Source organism: Cyrtonyx montezumae, unplaced genomic scaffold (assembly GCF_038088225.1).
Source record: "Cyrtonyx montezumae isolate F1298 unplaced genomic scaffold, pur_monq_1.0 scaffold_3, whole genome shotgun sequence".
Lineage (NCBI taxonomy): Eukaryota > Metazoa > Chordata > Aves > Galliformes > Odontophoridae > Cyrtonyx > Cyrtonyx montezumae.
Window position 1 is genome coordinate 27,672,433 of NW_027072034.1, and position 22,353 is coordinate 27,694,785.

Genomic DNA, 22,353 nt, shown 5'->3' on the forward strand with positions numbered 1-22,353 from the left:
CTCCTGTATTGCCACCTGGTAGGATACAACCTCATACAACCTCCACCGCTTGCAAGTAGAACATGTGTGCAACTCCAGGCCTCTGCATATCATCCCATGACATGACCAGGTTTTAGCCCAAACACATCAAAAAACTTCCCACAATAAAATTGAGTATTTTTCTGGCTTAAATTGAGATTTAAGAAGTAAAGCTGCCCAAGTGAATATCTTGACCCTCAAGATCTACTTTGGTATGTTTTTTTTTTTTTATCATAGCCCTTACTCAGCATTAAAAAAAAAGCCACTGGCTTCCCAACTTGATGACTGATTCAGGTGGTACCCTCAAGGTGACTTAAGGACTTCTATTCACGTTGGTTTACAGGATTGCCTGCTACTTGTTCACCCAGGATGTAAGGCTGATTCCCTGGAACATTATACTGATTGGCTGCCATGTGGCAGTACATCCTCTGCCTCACACAAAGGGATGTGAAAGCTTACACAGTGGAGACAATGAAGGCATCACAGCCAGATTCTACACAAAGCTTTACCAAAGCTTCACCTGTGAAAGCCCTTCTGTCACAGGATACAAAGCTCTACATCTCTATTCTCTCTGTATATGGCATTGATCGCATGTATACCATTGGGTTGATTTGTTTTGTTTTTAATTAAGTCTTCCTGTAAGCCCACATCCCCTTATCTATTATTTTGTTTTCTCTCCAGTGATAGACAGATGCTACAAGCCTAGCAGAAAACAAACATTTAAACTAATTTTCTGCCTTTTCTTTGCTCCAGTCAGATGCAGGCCGTGCTGTCTAATTTCACAAAACATTTCCATTCTCATTCCTCTTCCCCACTTCACAGATGTACACATCTATACAACTTCTTTCCTCTCCAAAATATCGCTACATTTTTAGTACAAGCCAAACATTGATTCCCCTCATTCAATATACCACCATTCTCAGCAACGCTAACTTTCATCTTTAGACTGCCGAGACCCAAATATGCTCTTCATTATTTTGGCCATCTCCATGCAGCTGTGTGCATACAAATCCATTATATAACAACATTTGTTTGGCTATCCCATAACAATGCTTTAAAAAAATATATAGTCATTGTTAAATGCCTCTACAGTGGGAGGAACATGGTGGCTATCAACTCCTTTTCACCCACATTCACATTTCTTCTGTTCGTCACTGCGCCTTTTTCTTCCTGACCTCAGCTTTGTAACACAGATGAGTCATAAAGTGGGGAAAAAAAATACTCAGTACAGCCTGAAAGTAAACTACTTTGAAACAAAATAAAATCAAACCAATTTTTACTATTTTCTCTGTCTACTCTGCAACCCCCGTCTTTAACTGAACACTCTTATGTAAGGATGCAGCAGTCGCTGTGCTGGGCACTGCTCTCTCATGCAGGACACTGCTGTTCATTGCCTCATTTTTAATCACAATGCAAGAACCTACGGAACAAGTTTAAACCTCAGCTCACTTCAGATGTACACAGCGTCCTGAAAAACTCGCTTAACAATTGCATCACCAGGAAGCCTTTTATGCAGCGCTGTGTTAAAAGGTGCAATTAAAACTGAATTACACAGTTTTCCTCCTGACATTCCCAAGAGGACAATGTTTTCTTTCATTCACTTCTACAGGTCGCTCTGACAAGTTTCAACACGTTCACTTGTTCAAAGTCTAAAATGAACATGCACACACACTTAATAACAGGAGCCAAAGCTTTGTTTAAGCAGTCTGCTGGAGCAGACCCTGGTAACACTCTGACTCAAGCTAAACCAACCTATCTCTACAGGTTCAGGAACAAAAAGTATTTGGCAAAAAAAGGAAATTACTTCAGCTCAAAGCGACCGTCCTTCATTTCTTCACAAAGGACAAATGCAACGCTGAAACATAATGGAAAGGTTTGCTTGCAATAAAATGGGCGGGTTAAAACACTGTTCAAATACAACAACAGTTCACAACTGTTTCTTTAATTAATAGCAGCTTAAAAATATCCACATTGTTAGCTTAAGTGCACGGCTGCTTTGATGAAGACAATGGCTCTTTCATGTCACAATTTCAACTGATGCTTAAAAGTACCACCTTCCTAGTCAGTATATTCTAAATCAAGCTCTGGCCCACAATTAAGCTGCATGTTATTTCCATGGGTTTTGTATTATTAAAAAAAGCAACAATAACAAAATAAAGAATAAAAATCAAAAATCAATTTAGCTGAAGAAAAAAATTTTAACTGCTAAATCAACTGAGTCAAAACTGCCTACGTAAGTGACTTTTCAGAAAGAAGCAGACAAGATTTCAATTCACTGCCTGCATCACGATACAGAATACAAAATATTGTGCAACAATCTCTAGCTGAAGAGTTCTCCCTCCTCTCCAGACTAAAGTTAGCTCACAGCAAAAGATATTTTAGAAGTCCCTGTGAAAAGCATCTTTAAGCTATATTAACATATTCAAATCTTTCTTAGAACAGCTGCCTTGAAAGCTGCAAACCAGACTGGGGGAAGGGAAGAAACAAATTCAGATGTGCGTACAGTAACAGAAAGAAACAAGCCATTTAAACTGGAAGAAAACACATCCAGGAAGTAACATGCAGTTTTTAAAATCACAACTTACACTTCTGAAGTAGGTCTCTGTTTGTAATAGATGGAGCACGAGCTATCACTGCTCAGAGGTCTGAGGACTGCACACAGGCACCGCATTTTGAGAGCTTTGTGGCACAGCTCGGCTCAGCAACCCCTCAACTGCTGCTTTCAGTTTCCTAGTGCTAAACTTCTCAGCTGAGCTCCTCACTCAAGGACTGCAGCTCGGCGTATGACATCAGCCTGCACTCTTGCAAGCTCAGGGATGCACATAAATGGGGGAGGCACAATGAGTTTTCTGACTCAAGCTGATCTGTATTGCACGCCCCAGTTACAAGGAGTAATTGTGATGTTTCAGCTTCAGAAACTTTCTCCAGACTGCTAGGTCAGTGATGCAAATACATAATATATGTGGCACACGTTGTCTAAGAAAACCAAAAGATCTAACAAAATTAACATCTGAACTAGTGAAGTTTTGTGAATAGCTCCCAGCTATTCTTCCAGCTGAAAACTGGCTCCAAATTTATTTTGCAAAAAAAAAAAAAAAAAAAGCAACAGACATCATTGTTCTGAAGCTTTTTTTTAAGCAAGATATTTTCCTTTTAGGAACATTTTCCTTCCTCATTGTTTAAACAATGCCATATTTTAAACTAAAATCGAAAAGCTTAAAAACCTGTCTCCCCTCATTAATAATCTATTTACAACTTGATTACATTCTCTATTCATTAAGGAGATTTTAATTAGGAAGAGTTAAAAGGCCCCACTGGTCAGTGAGGCTTTGAGAGTTCCCCCACCCTCCCATTCTGTTATCCACCTTCCAGGTAGTTCTATACCGAAATATCCTTTCCATTGTCATTTTGGATACAGATTATGTACAGTCCTAGCCCTAGCTGCAGCCTCCTCTTTCTCTTTGCTGGACTCTCCCTTTGCTTTGAACTTTGCGGCTTCTGCTCTTCCCCAGGGGGAGGTAGCAGCTCAAGTTCTCAGGACTCCTGACTCCTCTGCAATTATTCACTTCTATACTCTGTATCCAACAGTTTCAGTTGTTTATTATTATTATTGGTTTGTGGTAAAGTCTTCCATGTCTTAGGCTGCTCAACCTGTTTCCTCTCTTACTGGAAGGCAAGCATATTTCTCTGATCAAAAGCATAAATAGCAAATAATGCTGATTTTCTAAACACTGCCCTTGAGCAGCTCTGTTTTGACCAACTGCCTCCAAAAATAACATAGTATTATTACAGTTGATCACCTGCCCTTATACCCGAACTGGAATTTTCAAGAAGAACTATGGGATAGTGAAAGTGAAACCTCATACAAAGCGGGGGAAGGGCAGGAAAGGAAACAGAGGTCATGTACAGTGGCATCACAGTTACTGCTGGAGAAGAGAATGCGGACAACACACTATGAGGCACTGATGAAAACAAAACACTGATCTCAGCAACGGTCACTACCCAGCTATGCTTGGCAAGCTCCATTTTTTATACTCTCGCCTGTGGCTTAAGACAACTACAAGATCTGGTGACAGAACTAAGGAAAAACTACTCTGTTCTTTAATATTCATGAGTTTTTAGATTGAAAGAATTTTATTTCTGGAAGAAAAAACAAACGCTGTGGCTCAGAAGCAAGTCCTCAAAAGGCATCTACAAAATTTCAAGATCATATGAATCTGGAAGAATTATTTTGACACTTGGATAATATAACTGGAACTAGAAAGAATCTGCTCATAACACTCCAACCCTGACAGAAATCACACAGTGGAAGACTGCTGTTTTTATTGTTGTTGTCTTAGGCAAATAACTTTGGAAATTTTTAGCTCTGGAATTTGAACACCTGTATGGGGTCTTATTATGTTTCATTCCTATTTCTGCGTACTCATGTACATGTAATTCTCTTTTACATTCATTTTGGTAGTTTACCTATTAATAATTAACTTAAGGAAATGAAAGATGTTTGTGGGTTTGAAGGTCTGAAGATGAAAAAGCTCATATGCACTAACACAATGATGAATCCCTTTTTGTATTATACACATACACATGAATACATACATACATACATGTACACATGCATAAACCCCTTATTTTCTACAAAGGAGTAAGACAACCCATGCCTGCTTTAGATATGATCAAGAAGCAAAGACAACAGAAACAGAAAACATCACAGGCTGGCGTCCACACGAAACAGCATGGGGGGAAAGGTCACACTCCCAACTGAATGCCACTTTTTAAATCTCAAGTAGAATTGTTTAAAATATTATCATTTATTTATAAAACTGCTTTTAAATAAAACTTTTCAGTACAAGATCAAAACAATTCTGAATAAGTCAGTATCATAAACACAGACTCTTTACCATGTGTCAAATGTCCTCTTAACCGGCACCACAACACTGTTCAAAGAGCACACCTGGGAATCCAGAAAATGGTATAAAATATTCCACCTACAAAGATTTCATCGAGGCAGATGATTGCTTACAATAATTTAGATATTAGCAATCTAACTGGCTAAAGAAACAGCACAGTTAATTCTTCAAAATGATGCCACCCAGAGCCACCATCTGGATTCAGGTTTAAAGTTTAATAAAAGAATTTAATCAACTGCAGAAGTTATTAACTTTATGATTAAGAATCTGACTTAAAATTACCTAATGGCTTTTCTGTACAGTATGTTATAGAGTAAAGGCATGCGGTCCCTTTATAAAAGGACCCTAATTACCCCACAGTACTGACACCACCAGGGCTTGACATGAAGCTTACTTTACAGATCAGAAGCTATTTTTTGCTTAGGACAACCCATGCCCAAAGCAACACAGAGGAGATAAAATGCTCCTCTTCCCTATCTGGGAAACAATTAACTTGCCTCCCTCATATTTTATACCTGTTTCTCAAATACAACTTTTGGAAAACAAAGGAAATAGGTTTCCAAAAATTCAGATAATCCTTTAGAAACATCTCAAAAGCTTAAATGTATGTGCTCACTTCACAGTCACCTGCCATCTCCCACCTACAGATTAAAGTCCAGATCGCTGTATGAAAAGAACATAAAAGGCACAAACAACAACAAACCCTAAATTTAAAGATTATTTTAAAAGAACAAGCTTGAATCATCTAAACGTTTTAGCTTTTACTGATAATGGTACTGGAAACAGGCCATTTGAAAGTCTTTGGTAGCTGGGAGCTTTTTGATTAGTGCCATTACAGGTGCCACAAATATGATACAAACTCTTGCTATTAAAATAATACGCAAGTTCTTGGAAGAACTTAGCATCACAGAAAACAAGTCCATTATGCTACTCTTTGTTTAGGCAGAGTTAAGAATACTAAAACGTTTTTACTTTGGTCCAATACATCAACACAACAAAAGAGTAAAAAGCAAAAAGAACAGATAACCTGCCAGAATGTGTACGGTGTCTGACCTTCAAGAGAAGGTCATGGTTCCATACTGCATGATGAGCAAACAAACAGCATCAAGTTAACAGCTGTTGCAGCATGTGCTCATCATAAGGATACACAGCAAAATTCTGTGAAAGTAGACTTAAAATCAAATTCTGGCCTCAACACTTCATCCTCAATGTGATATTTTCTATGCGAATTCAAGGTCAGTTCCAAAGTTGTGCAACTTCTACATTGTTAACTCAGCATCCATATTTTACACACAAGAAATATAGATTATGTGAACCTGAAAAGCTCACACTCCTCATGTTATTCAGATATAACTAAGGGGCATATCATTACAAAATTAAGTACATGCTAACAAATGCAGAGACTAAGCTAAATTACAATTAACCAATTGCATTAAAAACCTACTAGTAAACATGCCAATTATGTCTTCTTCAGATAATTTTTTTTTTAATCTTTACATTCTTCAAATGAAGATGACAACAAATACGGTTTGTTTTACATATCCAGAATTTAGTATGCACTTTGTAAATGGCAAAGTCTTCTCAATTGATAAGAAGCTGCCAAAGATGACAGGCTGACCACAAGGACACAAACCAGCTTTGTGCTGTGGGCTTATTTCTTTTCCCCAAACAAGTTCTACTATACCAAATATATGTCAATAAATGACAAGGCTTTACATCACAAGTACATTTTACACTTTTCTTGTGTAATTATTTGAAGACCACAACATAAACATACCTGTGTTCTGTGAGAACGTTTACTGCTGATGGATGATTGGCACAGTATGCAAGGTATAGGCTTTTCATTTGTGACATCAAATTCAGAAAACATCCTCCAACTCTCTGCTGAGCTTCAGGCAACCTAAAAATTGAGTAGTAAAGAAGTTATAGTAATACAAACCCAAGAAAAATGTTAAGCCTGGGCTGAAGAGCATATTCTTGTAAGTAAAGTCCACCCAGTTCATATGATGCTAACCTCTTTTTATTATTATTTTGAATGAACGGACAGGTTTCTCTGGACATTGACCAGCAAACAACAGCATCCTTCATCTTAAGTTCACTCCTGTATCTGTCAGGCGTGGTTACATTCTCAAAGCACAGTCATAATACGACACATTTGTAAGATGTTCACTTGGCTTGGCTGGCCTTTTACAAGAATTAATCAGCATATTTTTTAGGAGTATGATTTTTACCCCATGCATCTATTGTTTCTATCCACATATGTACCATGATAAGTTTTGAATATTTCAGCATTTTGGCAAAACTGGACTGCATCAACAATAGGATTCTCGCTCTAAACTTCAACAACAAATATGACATGCTTAAAATACTCATGAAAGCACCATACTAAGCTCCAGTAGCACAAATAGCCAGTTGTGGTGCAACTGCAGGTAGTTACCACACAATCATCCCTCATCTTGCTTTCTACGCGTCATAAAACACATTTATGGCTCATTTGCCACAAGGACAAAAATACTACTTTACCTCCAATATAGAAATGCTTCCTGTAACTCATACTTTGTCTTCCATGCTAGAATGAGCCACATCTGCATTAAATTTTACCTTAGTCTTTTTGTGCAGAAGAATTTGTTTTGTTGAATACATATAACTAACAGCACTGTTAGTTACTTCAGAAGGAAAAAAATATATACTCTGTAAGTAAAACAATATTTAGAATAAAAGGCTGCTTCCATGGTCCTGGTGAACCTAATGAGCTTCAAAAATGTTTGTCAGAAAAACACACATGCATTTTTTCCATGTAAGTGATGAGGAGGTGTGGACAGGAAGAAGGAATATGAATACGCAACCTGTTCTTCAAAAGGTTGCAGCAGAAACTGCCATTTCAAATTGCAGTAAGAAAACATCTGCAGTGAAAGTATCCAAAGATGTCTATATCACAACAGCTTTGAACCTGAACAATCTGCAGAAAGCCTGAACTCTGATTTTGCATCAGTATAAACAGGAAAAAATAAGACAGAGTTGCTCTTACTTAGTATCTCCTTAAGCTGCATACTTCTTACACAGGGGAAAAAAAAAAACACTCTCATACTTTTAATAAATCAGAAGAAATCTTCAAGTTTAACATACAGCAATGGGAAAAAATACGAAGTCTGTCTAGTCTTGCTTCCTTACTGCAACTACACTGCCACTCTCAGAACTGTTCATTAAAATATCCAGACTAGACCACTCATGTCTGAAAGAAAGAATCGGACTAACAAGCATACAGTAAGGATAGGATGCTTGAATGGATGAAACTACTTTTTATTTTTAAACAGGGAAACCTCCACTTGAAAGACTAAGCCTCTTCAAGAGAAGGATATATGACCAATAGCTGATTGCATAACCCACACTGAATACAGCTTTCAGCAATCCTAGATTACATGCTTGTCTAAGACTCGTTGTCCAAAACAGTCTTTAACTTCCTTCATACATTTCCCTTTCTTGCATAAAGATTGCATTTCTTAAGGAGAATGTGTCAAGCACTTGACTTATCCTGCAAAAAGAAAATCGTAGTTGTTGTTGTTATCCATCTAACTACTCTTAAATCCAATATTTCACACTCCTCTGAAGCTGGATGAGCCCTCACCAAACACACAATTTTAGACCATGGTTAGCATAGTTGGGCGTTTTCATGCTGACACCAGTTCAAACAGTTCCCTCAGGTAGAGTATTGTTTTTCTTTTCAAAGTCAGAAATCTCACTGTCCTGAATACGTTCATAAAGTTTCTAAATATCAATATATAGCATATTCCTTCTGAAGAGAGATGCTGTTCAGTCCCTCTGTATGGCAAGGGAAGATCTAGTCACTGCAAAATCAAAATTGACTGTGGAGTTGTTCAGAATGTGAGGTAAAGGAAATCTTACTCGGTAACACCATTCACTCAAGACATCTGGAAAATGACAACTGAATTCCCCATTAGCACATCATGCTAGCTGCATTCTGATCACACTGTCAGTGCTCCTTACATCAAAAGTTAGGGCCCATGTTTTAATGTCTGTCACTACTTCTCTTTAACTTTGACATCAACAGGGCAGCAGCTTCTGCAGGCATTAAGGGAAAACCAGGGGCATTCCTCAGCAGACTGAGGGCTGAGGAATTCACCCAGTCATCCCAGCAGGATCTCCCTTCTAACAGTCAGTCTCCTTTAATAAACCTAAGCATGAGCTAACAATGCATTCCTCAAGCAATAGATGCAGTAAGAATCTCAGACTCTGCAGACATACTCGGGGAATACGGCTCAGCATTAAATAGTTCACTGGGGCCTTTTACAACTGCTAAGAATGGTAAAAATTGTCTCTTCATACTGTATTGCCTGGGGTAAAAAAAAAAGTGAATTATGGGTTCTCATATCATGCAGACATCTGTGTCTCTTCAGCGTGCTGTTCTTTTAGCAGAATGAAAGATCGACATTATTCTCTTACAAGTTGCACATGCATTGTAACTTTATATTACATATTCTTTGTGGAATTGAGATAATTAATAGATTTCATGAGGGGGTGGCAACTGATTCCCTTCAACTTCTTAACTACATACATTAGTTGAGAGTGTTCTACTAATTTTACAGGAATTAATAAATTATCCGCATTTCCTCAAACTGCCTGAAAAACAACAATTTAATGCCTGCTACCACATCATACAAACCTTCTGGTAATTAATGTGCTCCAATTCAATAAAGAGCATAGTTTTATAATTTATTCTGATGTTGACATCCAAATATTCTCTCATTTAATATCTCAATTAAAAACAAATAAGTATAAAAATATACATAATACAGGCACACATGTACACTTGTAGATACATTTAAAGAATGAAGAAAGCTTCAGTTATAAGAAAGCCAAAGACATGTTTAATTTACAGAATTAGAGAACGTTAACAAAGCCTATACAGGCACAGTTGCCATACAACAGCATCTAAATTACTTAGTATTTTTTATTGTTAGATCTGATAGCTACCAGCTCTGTTTCCCCGTATTTAAAGTGGGTTCCCATCGCAAGATAATTTTAGAGCAGTAAGAAAGCAGAAAACTTTGTTTCTCAGTCAGTGATACTTACTTTTCAAGACCAGTGATTGTAACTGGATGAAAGCTTGACTGGCAGTCAGAGAAACAGTGACATCAGAGAACTGCATCCTGTGTATTCTGAAGTTTATCTTAGTTTTTGCATTGCTGACCTTTACAATATCACAGTAAAGGTTGTTGGAAACTGATGAATTCAGACAAATTATAATACAGATCAACAAAGGCAAATTTAAAGAAATGTAGATAATGTAATCAGCATTGCATGCTGTCTTTAAGTTTTCTTCTTACTAGGATGAGATTACATCCCTAATCTGAGTTTGTTGTGTGGTTCCCAGAAGACTGTCATGCACTGTCATCTGTGCCCCTGTATGTACCATCTACAGAGCCTGTCACAAACAGGAGACTACCCATTAGGGAATTTAGGACTAGATGATCTCCTGAGGGCCCTACCAACCCATACATTTATGTGATTCTGTGAATTATCTGGGCAGTATTTTCTATTCCTCTCCATCTCCTCCCAAAAGAAATTTCCTGCTACTCTTCCTACCTCTGTGAAAGGCCTTGAGCATCAGTGGTAACTTTGTTTTTTAAAATTGCAAGAAGACTGAAAACAAGCGAAGGACTGGAAAGATGATTAAGTGAAAAAGGTGGTTAATAACTTCAAAGGTAAAGTTTGTGGAAGGAATGCTAAGCCTGGGGAAGTGATGTGAACAGGGTTGCTGAAATAAGGAAGATGTTTCACAGCTTTCCAAGTTATTATTTTCTCAAATACCGGCACTATTAAACTCACAATCTATTATCTACTTTTCAGTACTCTCTTTACAGTCATACCTCTCATTACATATTTGCCTTGCCTCTCAAATATCAGTGAATTTGCACGTTTGCTTTGTGCACACTGAAGGCAATGTGCTCAAATTCACTTAACATGGATAACCTTACTTACTGATAGGCACAGTAACCAAAAGCAAGAGGAAGTACCATCATGAGCCTTTAATACACATGACAGACACTCAGAATAAATTCTGAAACACCCATTAGTGTTGGGTTACAGATAAGCACTCTCTTGCTCACACCTAGACCATCCCCCTCCCCCCACTCCCTGTTTTTAATCCCCGTTCCACTCTAGGACCACCCCAGAATATTAAGCTCGCACAAAACAAGATGAAAAATATAGCTGTGATGAGTAAGAATGAGGACTTGAGGGAAACAGAAGGCAAAATCCAGCTACGGGTCTGATGGTGCAGGAAGACAAGTATGTTGCTACCTAAAAGGCAACTGGGCCTTCGGTTTCCTACAGAGAAGATAATACATAAAGCACTGGCATCTTAGCATCACCAGACCTCTTGCCCTGAGAACTGCAGCCACAGACTGACAGCCTGTACTCCCAGGTGAATGGACAAGGTTTTTGAGCAGGACATACCTGATCAACCATTTACTCCAAAAACATCTAAACAGCAGCACTTCAACAGTAGTTCACTTCACTCGGATCAGCCCAGATATGACTAAAGAGAGACCGACTTGCTCATTGAGACACTCCTCAGATTTGGCACTGGATCATAGATCTGAAAAGAGCTCTAGAGCACTGGACACTTCGTCAAGAGACTGGGGTACTCTCACTCTGTTTTGCCATCAGAAATCCTCTTCCTTAAGCTGAAAACTCCAGCAGCACCTCTCTACCTTGGCCATTACCGCACTTTGACATCCATCAAAACTAAGCACATTTAAACATGCTTTTGAAGTAATCAGTCAGAAGATTTTCATTCAGCACTAGTTTAACACATTTCATACACCATTTTTGTTTGCTAAACAACAAAAAAGAAACTGCCAAGGTAGAAAGAACCCCAAAGCATCTGCTACGTGGTCCCTAGCATTCAGGCAGCCAGACAGAAACACTCCCAAGACTGCAACTGATAGAGCAGTCCACAGGAGCTGTGAAGCCAACCTGGACAAGTTCAGAGGGGACAAAGAAGGCAAGAAAGTGCAGCAAAAAGAGAAAAAGCACCTGGAAGTTCCACGCTCAAGGATTCATTAAGAGAACTGAAATGTCAAAACTGATGCAAGGAGAGTGTGGAACTCAACAATCAACTCAGAAGCACAAGAGCAGGAATTTGATGAGCTATGTGGGCTGGCAACACCACAAGTGGCTGAACATCTGTGTTTGGTCACTCTGACAAGTTAGAGATAAAAATATAAACAGAACAACACACCGGATGCTGCAACTTGAAGTGCCTGAATGATGGCACTATAAGCTCTCTGCCAAAAATAAAATAAAATGATAAATCTATTTTCAGCCTGGGATTTTAGAGAACAGGTTTACCAGCCAAAAAAACATGGCAAAATGACAAAAAACAGGGCAGCAGGGCAAGCATTCTTCTATATTATGAGAATTACGATGGATTAGATTCAAAAAGTTGGATGCTGAAGTTGATATGTTATAATGAAAATTGAACTGAAAATATAACTTGGCATGACCAGCATATTTATAAAAAGAAAGTAATTAAAAACATTTGTAGTAACCCTCCAGTAATCCCAAAGCATCACTTCCTCTGCCCACCTACTATGATCCATTATGTTTCCTAATTTATTACATAGCAATATCTCACTTACCCAGAAGAAAAACAAAGGATATTATGAAGAGTGTACTATATGATTTAAACCACAGAAAGCACTCTAAAACATTGCTCTAAGCATGAAGATAAAGTATGGTATCACATTAATCTACAGATCAAGTTAAAATGAATCTTGCATTAATATTTGTTTAAAAGCACTATTTCTCTTAAAAGCAATTTAATCGTTAAGTTTTGGAAGATGACAATATGTTCATTTTCTTAACTTGTGATTTATAGGAGCAAAATAACAGTAAAGAAGAATTCAACAACAGAAAGCAAAATGAGAGAAATGACAAAATATCTAAGCACGTGGACATACAGTCATCCTCAGGACCTTGCAACTTGGTCAGCTAAGTGTTTGAATTGAACTTGCCAAAAAGAATACCCTTCTTACTCAAACACAGCATGGAAGAAAGATCATTTTGAGAATGCCTCTCTTCCAATGCTAAATCATTAGCTCCTTTCCATTTTCGCCAGTATAAGCTGTCTAAAGAAGAGAGGGAAAAGAGCCAGAAGGTAGGACATGAGACCTGAAGTCAGCAACATGCCCAGGAAGAAATTAACGTATAGAGGACGCACAGCTTACGCTTTGTCAAAGCTTCTTAACAGATCACCTCAGAGAAAAAGAGGAGGAAAAAGTCAAAACAAAATACATGGAGCACAATCAGTGCGGCCAAAATAGGCTATTTGCTCCTTCATCCAAGACATCCACTCCCGCTTGCGGCCAAGTGCTTCCAGTATTTCCTCTGCATGGACTAAAACTTGTCTCCGCCTTTAGTAACAAGTTACATGACTAATTTGGCAGAAAACTAGCAAACTTGGATTAACAATCACAGAAGCTCATCACACGCTCAGACAAAGCCAGAACACAAGCAAGGAAAACACGAGCAAGGTTAAGGAAAGGGAGTTTCAACAACACAAACCTGTAGTGAAAATACAATTGTGATATTCATCATCTTTCTCACTACAGGAGTATAAGCTGAAAAATATCCTGCTACAAATCATCTAACCTATAGAAGAAAAAGAAATGCTTCCATTTTTCATGATGCTTTTCCCTTCTGCTTCATGATTCTTAGATAAATTACCAGAGACTGAGTTGTTTTGTGTGCTTTTCTTCCCCCCCCAGATTTTTCTGTCTATTTTACACGCATCTATCAGCACATGTTGATGACTACCAATGATTAGGACAAAAAAAAACAAAACATAGATATCAAAATTCTTTTCAGAGTCCTTTACCCAACTCACTTCTTCCCTCACCTCCACTGTTCAATCACAGTGCAAGCTATCTACCTTGATTCTCCTACACTATTAAGAAAATACCTAAAAAAATCTCCACAATAAAAAATACACCACCTTTACCTTCTTTTTTCTGCTGTAGCAACTATTATTACAATGAGAGGTACAAAATTCCATCTCAAACATTAACTTGCACAACAAGTAATAACAAAATATTTGCTTGTTAGAATTCTACACCATCTGGTATGCGAATTACTTACTTTGTGCATTCTTCTAAAGACTGTACAAGCATCTGCTGAAAAGAACTTATTTCTTCCAGATTTCCCATTAAGTATGAAGTGTTTGTCGAGTTTAACCTGTTGCCAAGGTAAAAACAAAACATCTTTATGATTGTAGTTATTGACTATTTGTTCTTTAATAAAGCCTACAACATGAAAAAAAGGTTCTTTGATCAATCTCTACAAGTCAGCAAGGAAGAAGAATGACAGGAACTTGAGGCAGAAACCCCTGCCTCAAGAATCTCAGTCCACACAAGAAAATGCACATTACCACAAGAATTGAAGTTTTGACGACATAAACCCTCCCCAGTACCCAAGTGATCTGCAGCCTTATTTTAAAAGCTAAAACAAACTCACATACTTTTCACTGGCTTGTAACGGTCGCAGGTAGTTTGAAAGCATTGTCTGTAGCTCCTTAGAATATTCATTTTCTGTTTCTAATATATTTTGTAGCACCTACAATAAATGACAACGGCTAATGGTTTTTTTTCCAAATACATTCGAACTAATACCAGTCTTTATATACATACAAAATTTATTTAGCACTAGCACTTTATTTAGCAAAAACATTCCTATATTAACTATCAGCAGAAAAGCATTAAGTACTATACCCTTATAGAACTCACAGAATTAAAAAAAAAAAATCACACAAAAACATACAAGGTACCCTTCAGCCACATACCAGAAGCACTAACAGTAATTACATTATGCAAACGAACTTTTACTGCAGAGTGTCCTTTCAGAAGCAGGACTAATTATTCCTCCTGTACACTTCAGAATGGTCACAGATCAGAGAATGGCAAAGCACATTAGAACTTTTAAGAGAAACAAACGACTTTTGCTTTCTCAGTCTGAGTCACAACAAAGCAGCTTACTAACTTACTAGCAAAGAGTTCAATTATTCAGACGCACTCAATAACTGATAACTTTGCTTAGCAATATGATTAGCATTACTGCAATAATCTCTTTAAATGAGGATGCCCAACCTTCCATCAATAGTGCAGTAAAATACAGTGCCACAAGGAAATTAAAAAACTATGTAACATACAGCATACACTTGCTTTTTGGATGAATATAAAAATCAAACAACTGGAATACTCCCAATTACGTAAAAGAAACCATTTTAAAGGGTCATTTCTAAGTAGCTTGCTTTAAGACAGAAACATCAAATTCTACAGTGCTTCTAGCAGACGAATTATCTTTTGCCTTCAGAAAGTTAGTGATCTAGCAGGAGATTCATCAGAATTAAATGCCATTCATAAACAGTAAGCTTCAAGAACTTTTTGCTAATTATTGCTCATAAGCCACACCACAAATCTCTTTTTGGTACATGCCACATTTGCCAGGCCTACAGTAATATCTCATTTCAGCATTTATAGTAACAACTGTAATTGAGTGCATTATTCAGTGTTGTAGTCAATACTCTTTCTTAGAAAATAAAAAAAGCCATTCATTCCTAAATGCAAACCTGATGAAATAACTTTAAATAGTTCAGTATGTCAATGAAGAATTCACTGTTCCTTTCATTGGTGTCATTGATTCTACTTATTCCTTGAATGGTTCTATTCATTTGGAGAAAGAGACAGACCACTTTTGAGTTCATTCTTTTGTTGGAAATCTGAATCCTGAACTGAAGATTAAAATGTCTCCATTCTCTGCTAAACATGATGATAGAAGAATGTCACAAGGAAAGCTGTAGCTATTAAATAGGAATCTATAGCATCAAGTACAATTCAGGAGCAAAATGTATTAAAAAAAAATCTGGTCTAAGTGGTAAAACAAAAACAAGAGAAAAATACATTTACAATGATCATAAATTAAATCCTGCTTACTAACACAAATATAATACAAAAGAAGTCAGTTGTTATCATGAGAGCATAGAAATAGTTATAGTCCACATGGTTCAAAACCAAATCCAAGATCAGTCTTCTCAAATACGGCTTTTCCAACAAATCTCTTTCAGCTAAAGTCATTAGTTGGGAAAAGGAGAAAAGGCAAGGACAAAAAACACAGCATCCTGATGAAGCACTGACCATTATCAGAAAACATGAAAAGACAAAAAGACTGACAAGTTTGCTAGAGATACTGAAAGACTGCTCCATTTTCTCAGAGTATTTTCCACTCTTCGCTATAAACAGCTTTCTGAGAAGGTTGAAATAAAACTAGTTTCATGTCAAACAGCTCAATTATTTTCCTCTGCTCATTTGGATTTTTATTTGACGCTTTTTTGGGGAATATGTAGAAGTAGTTGGAGGAAAAAAATATAAAGGATGAGGGAAAAAAACAGAAAACTTAAGAAGTAAAAGCACCAGCTACATAAGTTAATTGAAAAAAAAAAAAACCTAAATGAAACAGTACCTTGCACAGGCTTTGAAATAGATACTCTCATACTACTTTACATTATTCTTCACAATAGTTCAGAGATACACAGCTTTAAACACCTCTTAAAACGCATTCCACCTGTTTCCCTTTTTTTTCCATTCCATACATTATTTTAACTGAATACACTTTTAAAGAGAACAATCTTGCTCGCATCACTCTAAAACAACCATTCTGTGAACCTCCCCATCCTTCCAGCTTGACTTACCAACCTCACAATGAAGCAAAAAGGAAAAAATCCTTGGCTATGCTTTTGCTTTGAAGCACCAAGTGCTCTGTGTTGTAATTCAGTATTCTGGCAACAGAGCACCCTCGTATTCCTCATATCCACATCTTGCCCATAAGCTCTGATAATCACCTTTCTTCCCTTTCCTGCTTTCCGTGTGTTCTGGCTGCTGCAAGACCCCATGAGACCTCGAAGACCTTGTTTCCACAGCTCCACCACAACATTTGCACAGATAAGTCTGGGTACCAAAAGAGCAGCATTGAACTGGCAGCCTTTACAATCTGTAACACTGATGAATGGCAGGCACAGAAAACTGAGCTCACAGAGCACAAGCTCTCTCAATCACAAGGCATGGAAAATTCAAGCTTGGTTAACAATTCTGTCACACAAAACCACAGTCAGCTCCCTAAGGGGAAAGCTACCACCCAAAAATGGATTTAAATGACCTACACAAAGCTAATCACCTTCCAACAGGGGGAAAAATGGCAGATTTCATAGCTACGCTTGGGTATGATCCTACAGCACATTCTCATTTTATGCAAGCAGTAAAGCACTCAAGTATCACACGTTCAGCAAAAGCAGTCAATGTCTAATGTTCCTGGATCACAAAACTCAGACTATACTCTTTAAAAGTGGTCTCAAGGGCAGCAGTGTAAAGCACCATAAAAGTATCCAATTATCTCCAGAGTTCCCACAAACATTCATGAGCTTTGATAAACACTCCAGCTTGAAAAGGCACTGTTCTTTTCCAATTACTTACCAAAACACACTCATACTACAGAGAAAGCTGTCCCTTTCTTCACCAGCTTTTAGAAAAGCTGTATAAACTCCATACAGTTATCTTCTAAACTGAGATAACTTCACTTGGCTATCAAATTTTAAATTCTCAAGGAAATAACAAGTAAAAATAAAGCATAACTCACTGTCTTCAGGGAATAACATGCAATAATACGACCACTTCATCAGCGATAGGCTACTGAATTATTCCTACATGGCCAAGTGTGAAACACTTCCAACAAGTCTGGTTCATATTATATCCTGTTTAGACTTGTACCACTTAATGGAGAAGACGCTGCAGCAGTCACTCTGCAGACCCATAGTCTCCAGCTAGATAAAGTGTAAGAATAAGCCAAATATGTCCCATGCTCTCAAGCAATACCTAGTGCAAGGTGCAGCTAATGAAACACAGAGATCACTATGATCTGTGTTATGAACCTCAGCTGGAGCTCTATGAATCCATAAACACATTTACAGGAAGGTGAAAAACAGAAGAAAATAGTCTCATCTTCATTTTAAGCACCTTCACAAGCCTAAGCAGTTTTCCCAGAAGGGAAGATTAGCAAAGCCTCTCCTAAAACTTCTCGAGTTTCCTCTGAACTGCCCTTTGATTCTTTTCCTCAGGCTGACCAACACACTCACAGGTGCTGCCTGCACCACAAATCCTTCCCTAGGAAAGAAAGTAACCAATAATCATGAGGTTTATAGGGTCACAGTATGTACTGAGGAATACAGTCACAACACAAAAGTAGCAAGGAATCCCACCGGACCAGTCCCAGAACTTGGATGTCAGGTGACACCAAGGAAGTTTTTAATGCTTACTCAGGCTACATCATTTCACCTATAGTTGATTAGAAGCTACTCTTTTTAGACCCTCACTATGGGATTCATGTGGATTGATGATGAAATATTTAGCACACAGAAGAACCACGTCTGTAACAATGACCAGTTACAAAAAGCAGGAGTTGCAGCTTTTGCAGTAAAATGGAACACAAACCATTCACAGTTTAAACTGTTTGAATATTAATCTACCTATAAATATCACTGCACACTAATGCAGCAATAATGTCTTACCTCTTGGAAACAAAGTGCATGTATAGCCTCTCTTTCTTCAAAAATAATACAAACAAAAATAATAAGATGAGATAAAAAACTGAAACAATTTGCTACACTGCAGAAAAAGGCAAAACCAAAGCAATTATCTAATTCACTGCAGACAGACTTAAGAACAGTACTCCAGGGCCAATACTAATTTACCATCTATATCATTATGGATGTCACTTTTCCCCCTCAGGACATTATATATACTCATTAATTAATAAATAGCTAGCAGTCAAAACAGAAGGGAAGTTATCACATCAGATGAACACACCAAGGTAGATGCAATTGATCAAGGTGACAAATAGTCTGACTATAAGAGCGTGATGTCACCAACATCACTATTTATCATTTACAACAGGAACACAGACAACTTTAGAATGTATCTACAGGTTGCTGTTTCCTAAAGTAGATAGCAACTCCAATGTATGTGATAATGGCAATATGTTACTCAGGAAACACTTATAAAAAGAAAACAAAGATTACTTCAAAGCTGCATGGGGTTTTTTAACTTAGCCTCCTCAACTATGGTTTTAGGCAACTTCAAATATTTACTTTCCTTTGTTGTCAATAAAGTACACTAACTTCTGAGACTGGCCTAGATCGTTAAGTAAAACAGGCAAACAAGTTTCAATTTGTTTTGGACACAGTCAAACTGGAGTTTTAACTAAACCCTGAACTAACAGTTGTCATTTTATTATTACATTATGCATATTTATTATTACTTTATGTAACATATGGACCTATCAGAGAAATCCTAAGATTTAGCAGCCCCTTTAGGTTTAATAAAAATGAAATGTCAATTTATTTTGACTAAAATATCATACTGGATATATATTAAATTAAAGTAATAGAATTTAATTGTTTCAACAGGTAGAAGGATACTATCTTTACTGAATTCATGCATTTACCCAAGTTTACTTGTAAGGAAAAAAAAAAACGTAGGTTTTAACACCAAAATAGCAATTAAAAAAAAAACAACTATCACACTACAGCCACTTCAAAAAGAAAAAAGAGACTCTGAAATGGACTATAAAGATACTCAGTGAAAAAAATAACAAGAGAAGCAACCTGACATTTTGTTGCTGCATGTAGTACAGTAAGAGCACTCCTATAGCAATTTGAAGGAATGTGCTCTCATACATCTCTTTCTTCGTGACTAGGTGTGGAATGCAATAGCCAAAGCATCAGAGCCCATCATTCACCATTGGAGTTATGGCTGTTGACAGAGGCATCATGCAAGTGAGTGGGCCAGGAGCAGGAGGGTGCTTCAATATTTTCAATTAGGGGCCTATATGCAAAGCTGCTCTGTTCTCCAGGTGGCTCACGTTATCCATGCCACAATCACAAAAGATGAAATGATGTTTACAGTCCTGCTAAACCTGACAAATAAGATGCAGAGAAAAGAAAACTAAAGACAGTGCTTCAAAGAAAGAGGAAAGAAGGCTTGTGCTTTCTGCTTATACCAGCAGAGAGCAGTGGTTAACAAAAAGCATCGTACTGTTTACGCTTCAAGCATCTCCTGTTAGTAAACAAAGGTTTCACAAAATGGTTACATCAGGTTTAAAGATTAAATTTCACATGTTTCTTATGTATATCTACTAAAGAGGTATGAATACTAGACTAAATAATCCCTGGGTGCAAATTAAAGGCAATCCATATTTTCTAGTTATGCAAATTCTGCCATGAAATCAATTCATCATTTGTAAGAGAGAGGTTCTGGAAGCTAATAACCAAGTCGATTTATAAGCATGAATACAAAGAAGGTAAATCAATCCACATGTTCAATGCCTTGTTCAACAAAAGAACAAAATATTCTTAATCATTTTCATACATCAGAATTTCATTAATTTATGGTGTCTGGAGAAGAGTGACTGCACATTAAGGTGAGAGAAATGAAATTAACAACTAGCCAAGCAAGTAAAATGAGCATAATACATTACAGTAATGAATATTATTCACTTACTTCAGACTACAATTTTGAACAATGCTCTGAATCCATATGCATGGTATTTCATTAAACTAAAATGGTCTTGTTTGTATGATGACTCGTTAAAATTCCTATCCAGTTTCAGCATGAGGGCTCTGATGAGACAGTTAACTTCTTTGCAGTGATAAGAGCATTTAGTTGAATGAGGTTCTACTGTATACAAAAAGCTCAAGAGGAGGAAAGAAGGCTCACTCACCACATTGTAATAGCTTTTATTGATTGCAGAGGTATCAAAGCCTTTAGGTGGACTCTTCAATGTACCTGATTTGGGGGAGACTGGTTTTTCTGAAATAAAAGGTATTTTTGTGTCAACAAGGTGCAATTTCACAGCTTAACACTAGAGGTCAAACAAACCACTTTAAAACAGCAAGATGTAAAAGTAATGCTTAATTAAGAAATGTGCATACTTATTATGCTTGGAATTGCTGGTGAAAAATCAAAATTCTTCATATGGTTATAATGAATGTAAAGTTAATCCCAATAAAGGCAAACAAAACCTCTCAATTCTTTTTCCTGGAACTGGAAAGTCAGCTAATAGTCAGCTTTCTCCAAAGGCATTTATTTGAATGCAAAGCAGTATCACAGACTGCAATTAAAAACAAAAGTATTTTTCACACTACTGGCACTTTCAAACAGAAACTTCAGTATCAATTTAATGAACTCAGTAAAAACACCTGACCAGCTAATGGTCAAACATATCAGAGGTGGGACACTGCAAACAGAATCACCACACTGCCCAAGTAATGTGACTGAACAGGTGCCCATCTCAGAAAACCATTTAAAAAAAGAAATTGTGCTTTACTGTCAATGAAGTATTAAAAAAAAAATCACACGTGCTTACATACTCGAAAACAGAATGTACTGTAACAATAAATGCATGCCTTAATATAATCCCATAGGAAATCTACCCTCAGCTACACATGCTCCTCTAGAAGGAGAGCCTGAGTCTTCAAGAACAGAGCTGTTGTCCTGAAAGCTGAATGCTGGTTCCCAGAATGGAGAGACACATAACACTAAAAATCTCCTCTTCTACCTGTACTACTCCACTATCTCAGTCAAGGATCAGGCTGCATGCTGGAGAAACACAAAATTTATAGCACCTCATTTTGATCTCTCACATTCAACTTAGTACACCAGCAAGTAAGGATGCTTGATGATGTTTGTCAGGATGCTTCTGGTTTGTTTTAAATAAGCAGGCTTGCCTAAACATGCAAACTTCAGATAAGCACTTCAAGTCTTATTAATCTAAATAAAATAAAAAAGCATCGTCAGAGCACACACTCAAAATTTTGCCTTTATTTTAAAGCAAGTTTCTGCTTCAAATAAATTTTAATAAACATATATAATTTAATTCTAGTTTACCTGATACCACACAGCCATTAAGAATACATTATGCAAGTCTAAGACCCAGAGCTGCCTTTACAAGAAAAACCCAGTTACCCACATTATGAAACAGCTATGGGGAATTCCCATGCCAGAAAAGCTGGCCAGGAAGGCAACACCATCAGTAAAATGGTCCACAAGGTAACAGCTTCCATGGGCTGTGCCCAAGGTGCAGGGACACAGTGCTCCCACAGGCTGTCCAAAAGACACTTGAGGCACACAGCCTGCAGGTCGTCCTCCTGCCTCCTGGGTATGCTGGCTAGCCAGAGGGCTTAGTCAGCAGGCTGCTCAGTCCCAAGGGGCACTCATGGCATCTTGAAGGGGATTTTCTCAGAACTGCACTGGAATTCTCAGAGAAGCTATTCTAAGAATACAGTATAGTCTTAAAGCTACCA

The 22,353-nt window shown here is 37.5% G+C and overlaps 1 protein-coding gene across 4 annotated transcripts in view; it reads right to left on the reverse strand.

The window, feature by feature from the left end:
* The window catches only part of ARHGEF7 (Rho guanine nucleotide exchange factor 7), a 105,395-nt gene that overhangs the window by 30,518 nt on the left and 52,524 nt on the right, over positions 1-22,353 (reverse strand). For 3 of the 4 annotated variants that reach the window (XM_065740997.1, XM_065740996.1, XM_065740995.1), the window contains 4 exons: positions 20,772-20,860; positions 14,467-14,561; positions 14,088-14,183; positions 6,703-6,825 (listed from right to left, as the gene is read on the reverse strand). In XM_065740997.1, coding sequence (XP_065597069.1) covers positions 6,703-6,825; positions 14,088-14,183; positions 14,467-14,561; positions 20,772-20,860 — 403 coding nt within the window. Of the gene's footprint in view, positions 1-6,702; positions 6,826-14,087; positions 14,184-14,466; positions 14,562-16,842; positions 17,080-20,771; positions 20,861-22,353 lie in introns of those variants that run through there. The other variant, XM_065740998.1, reaches the window with a different exon arrangement.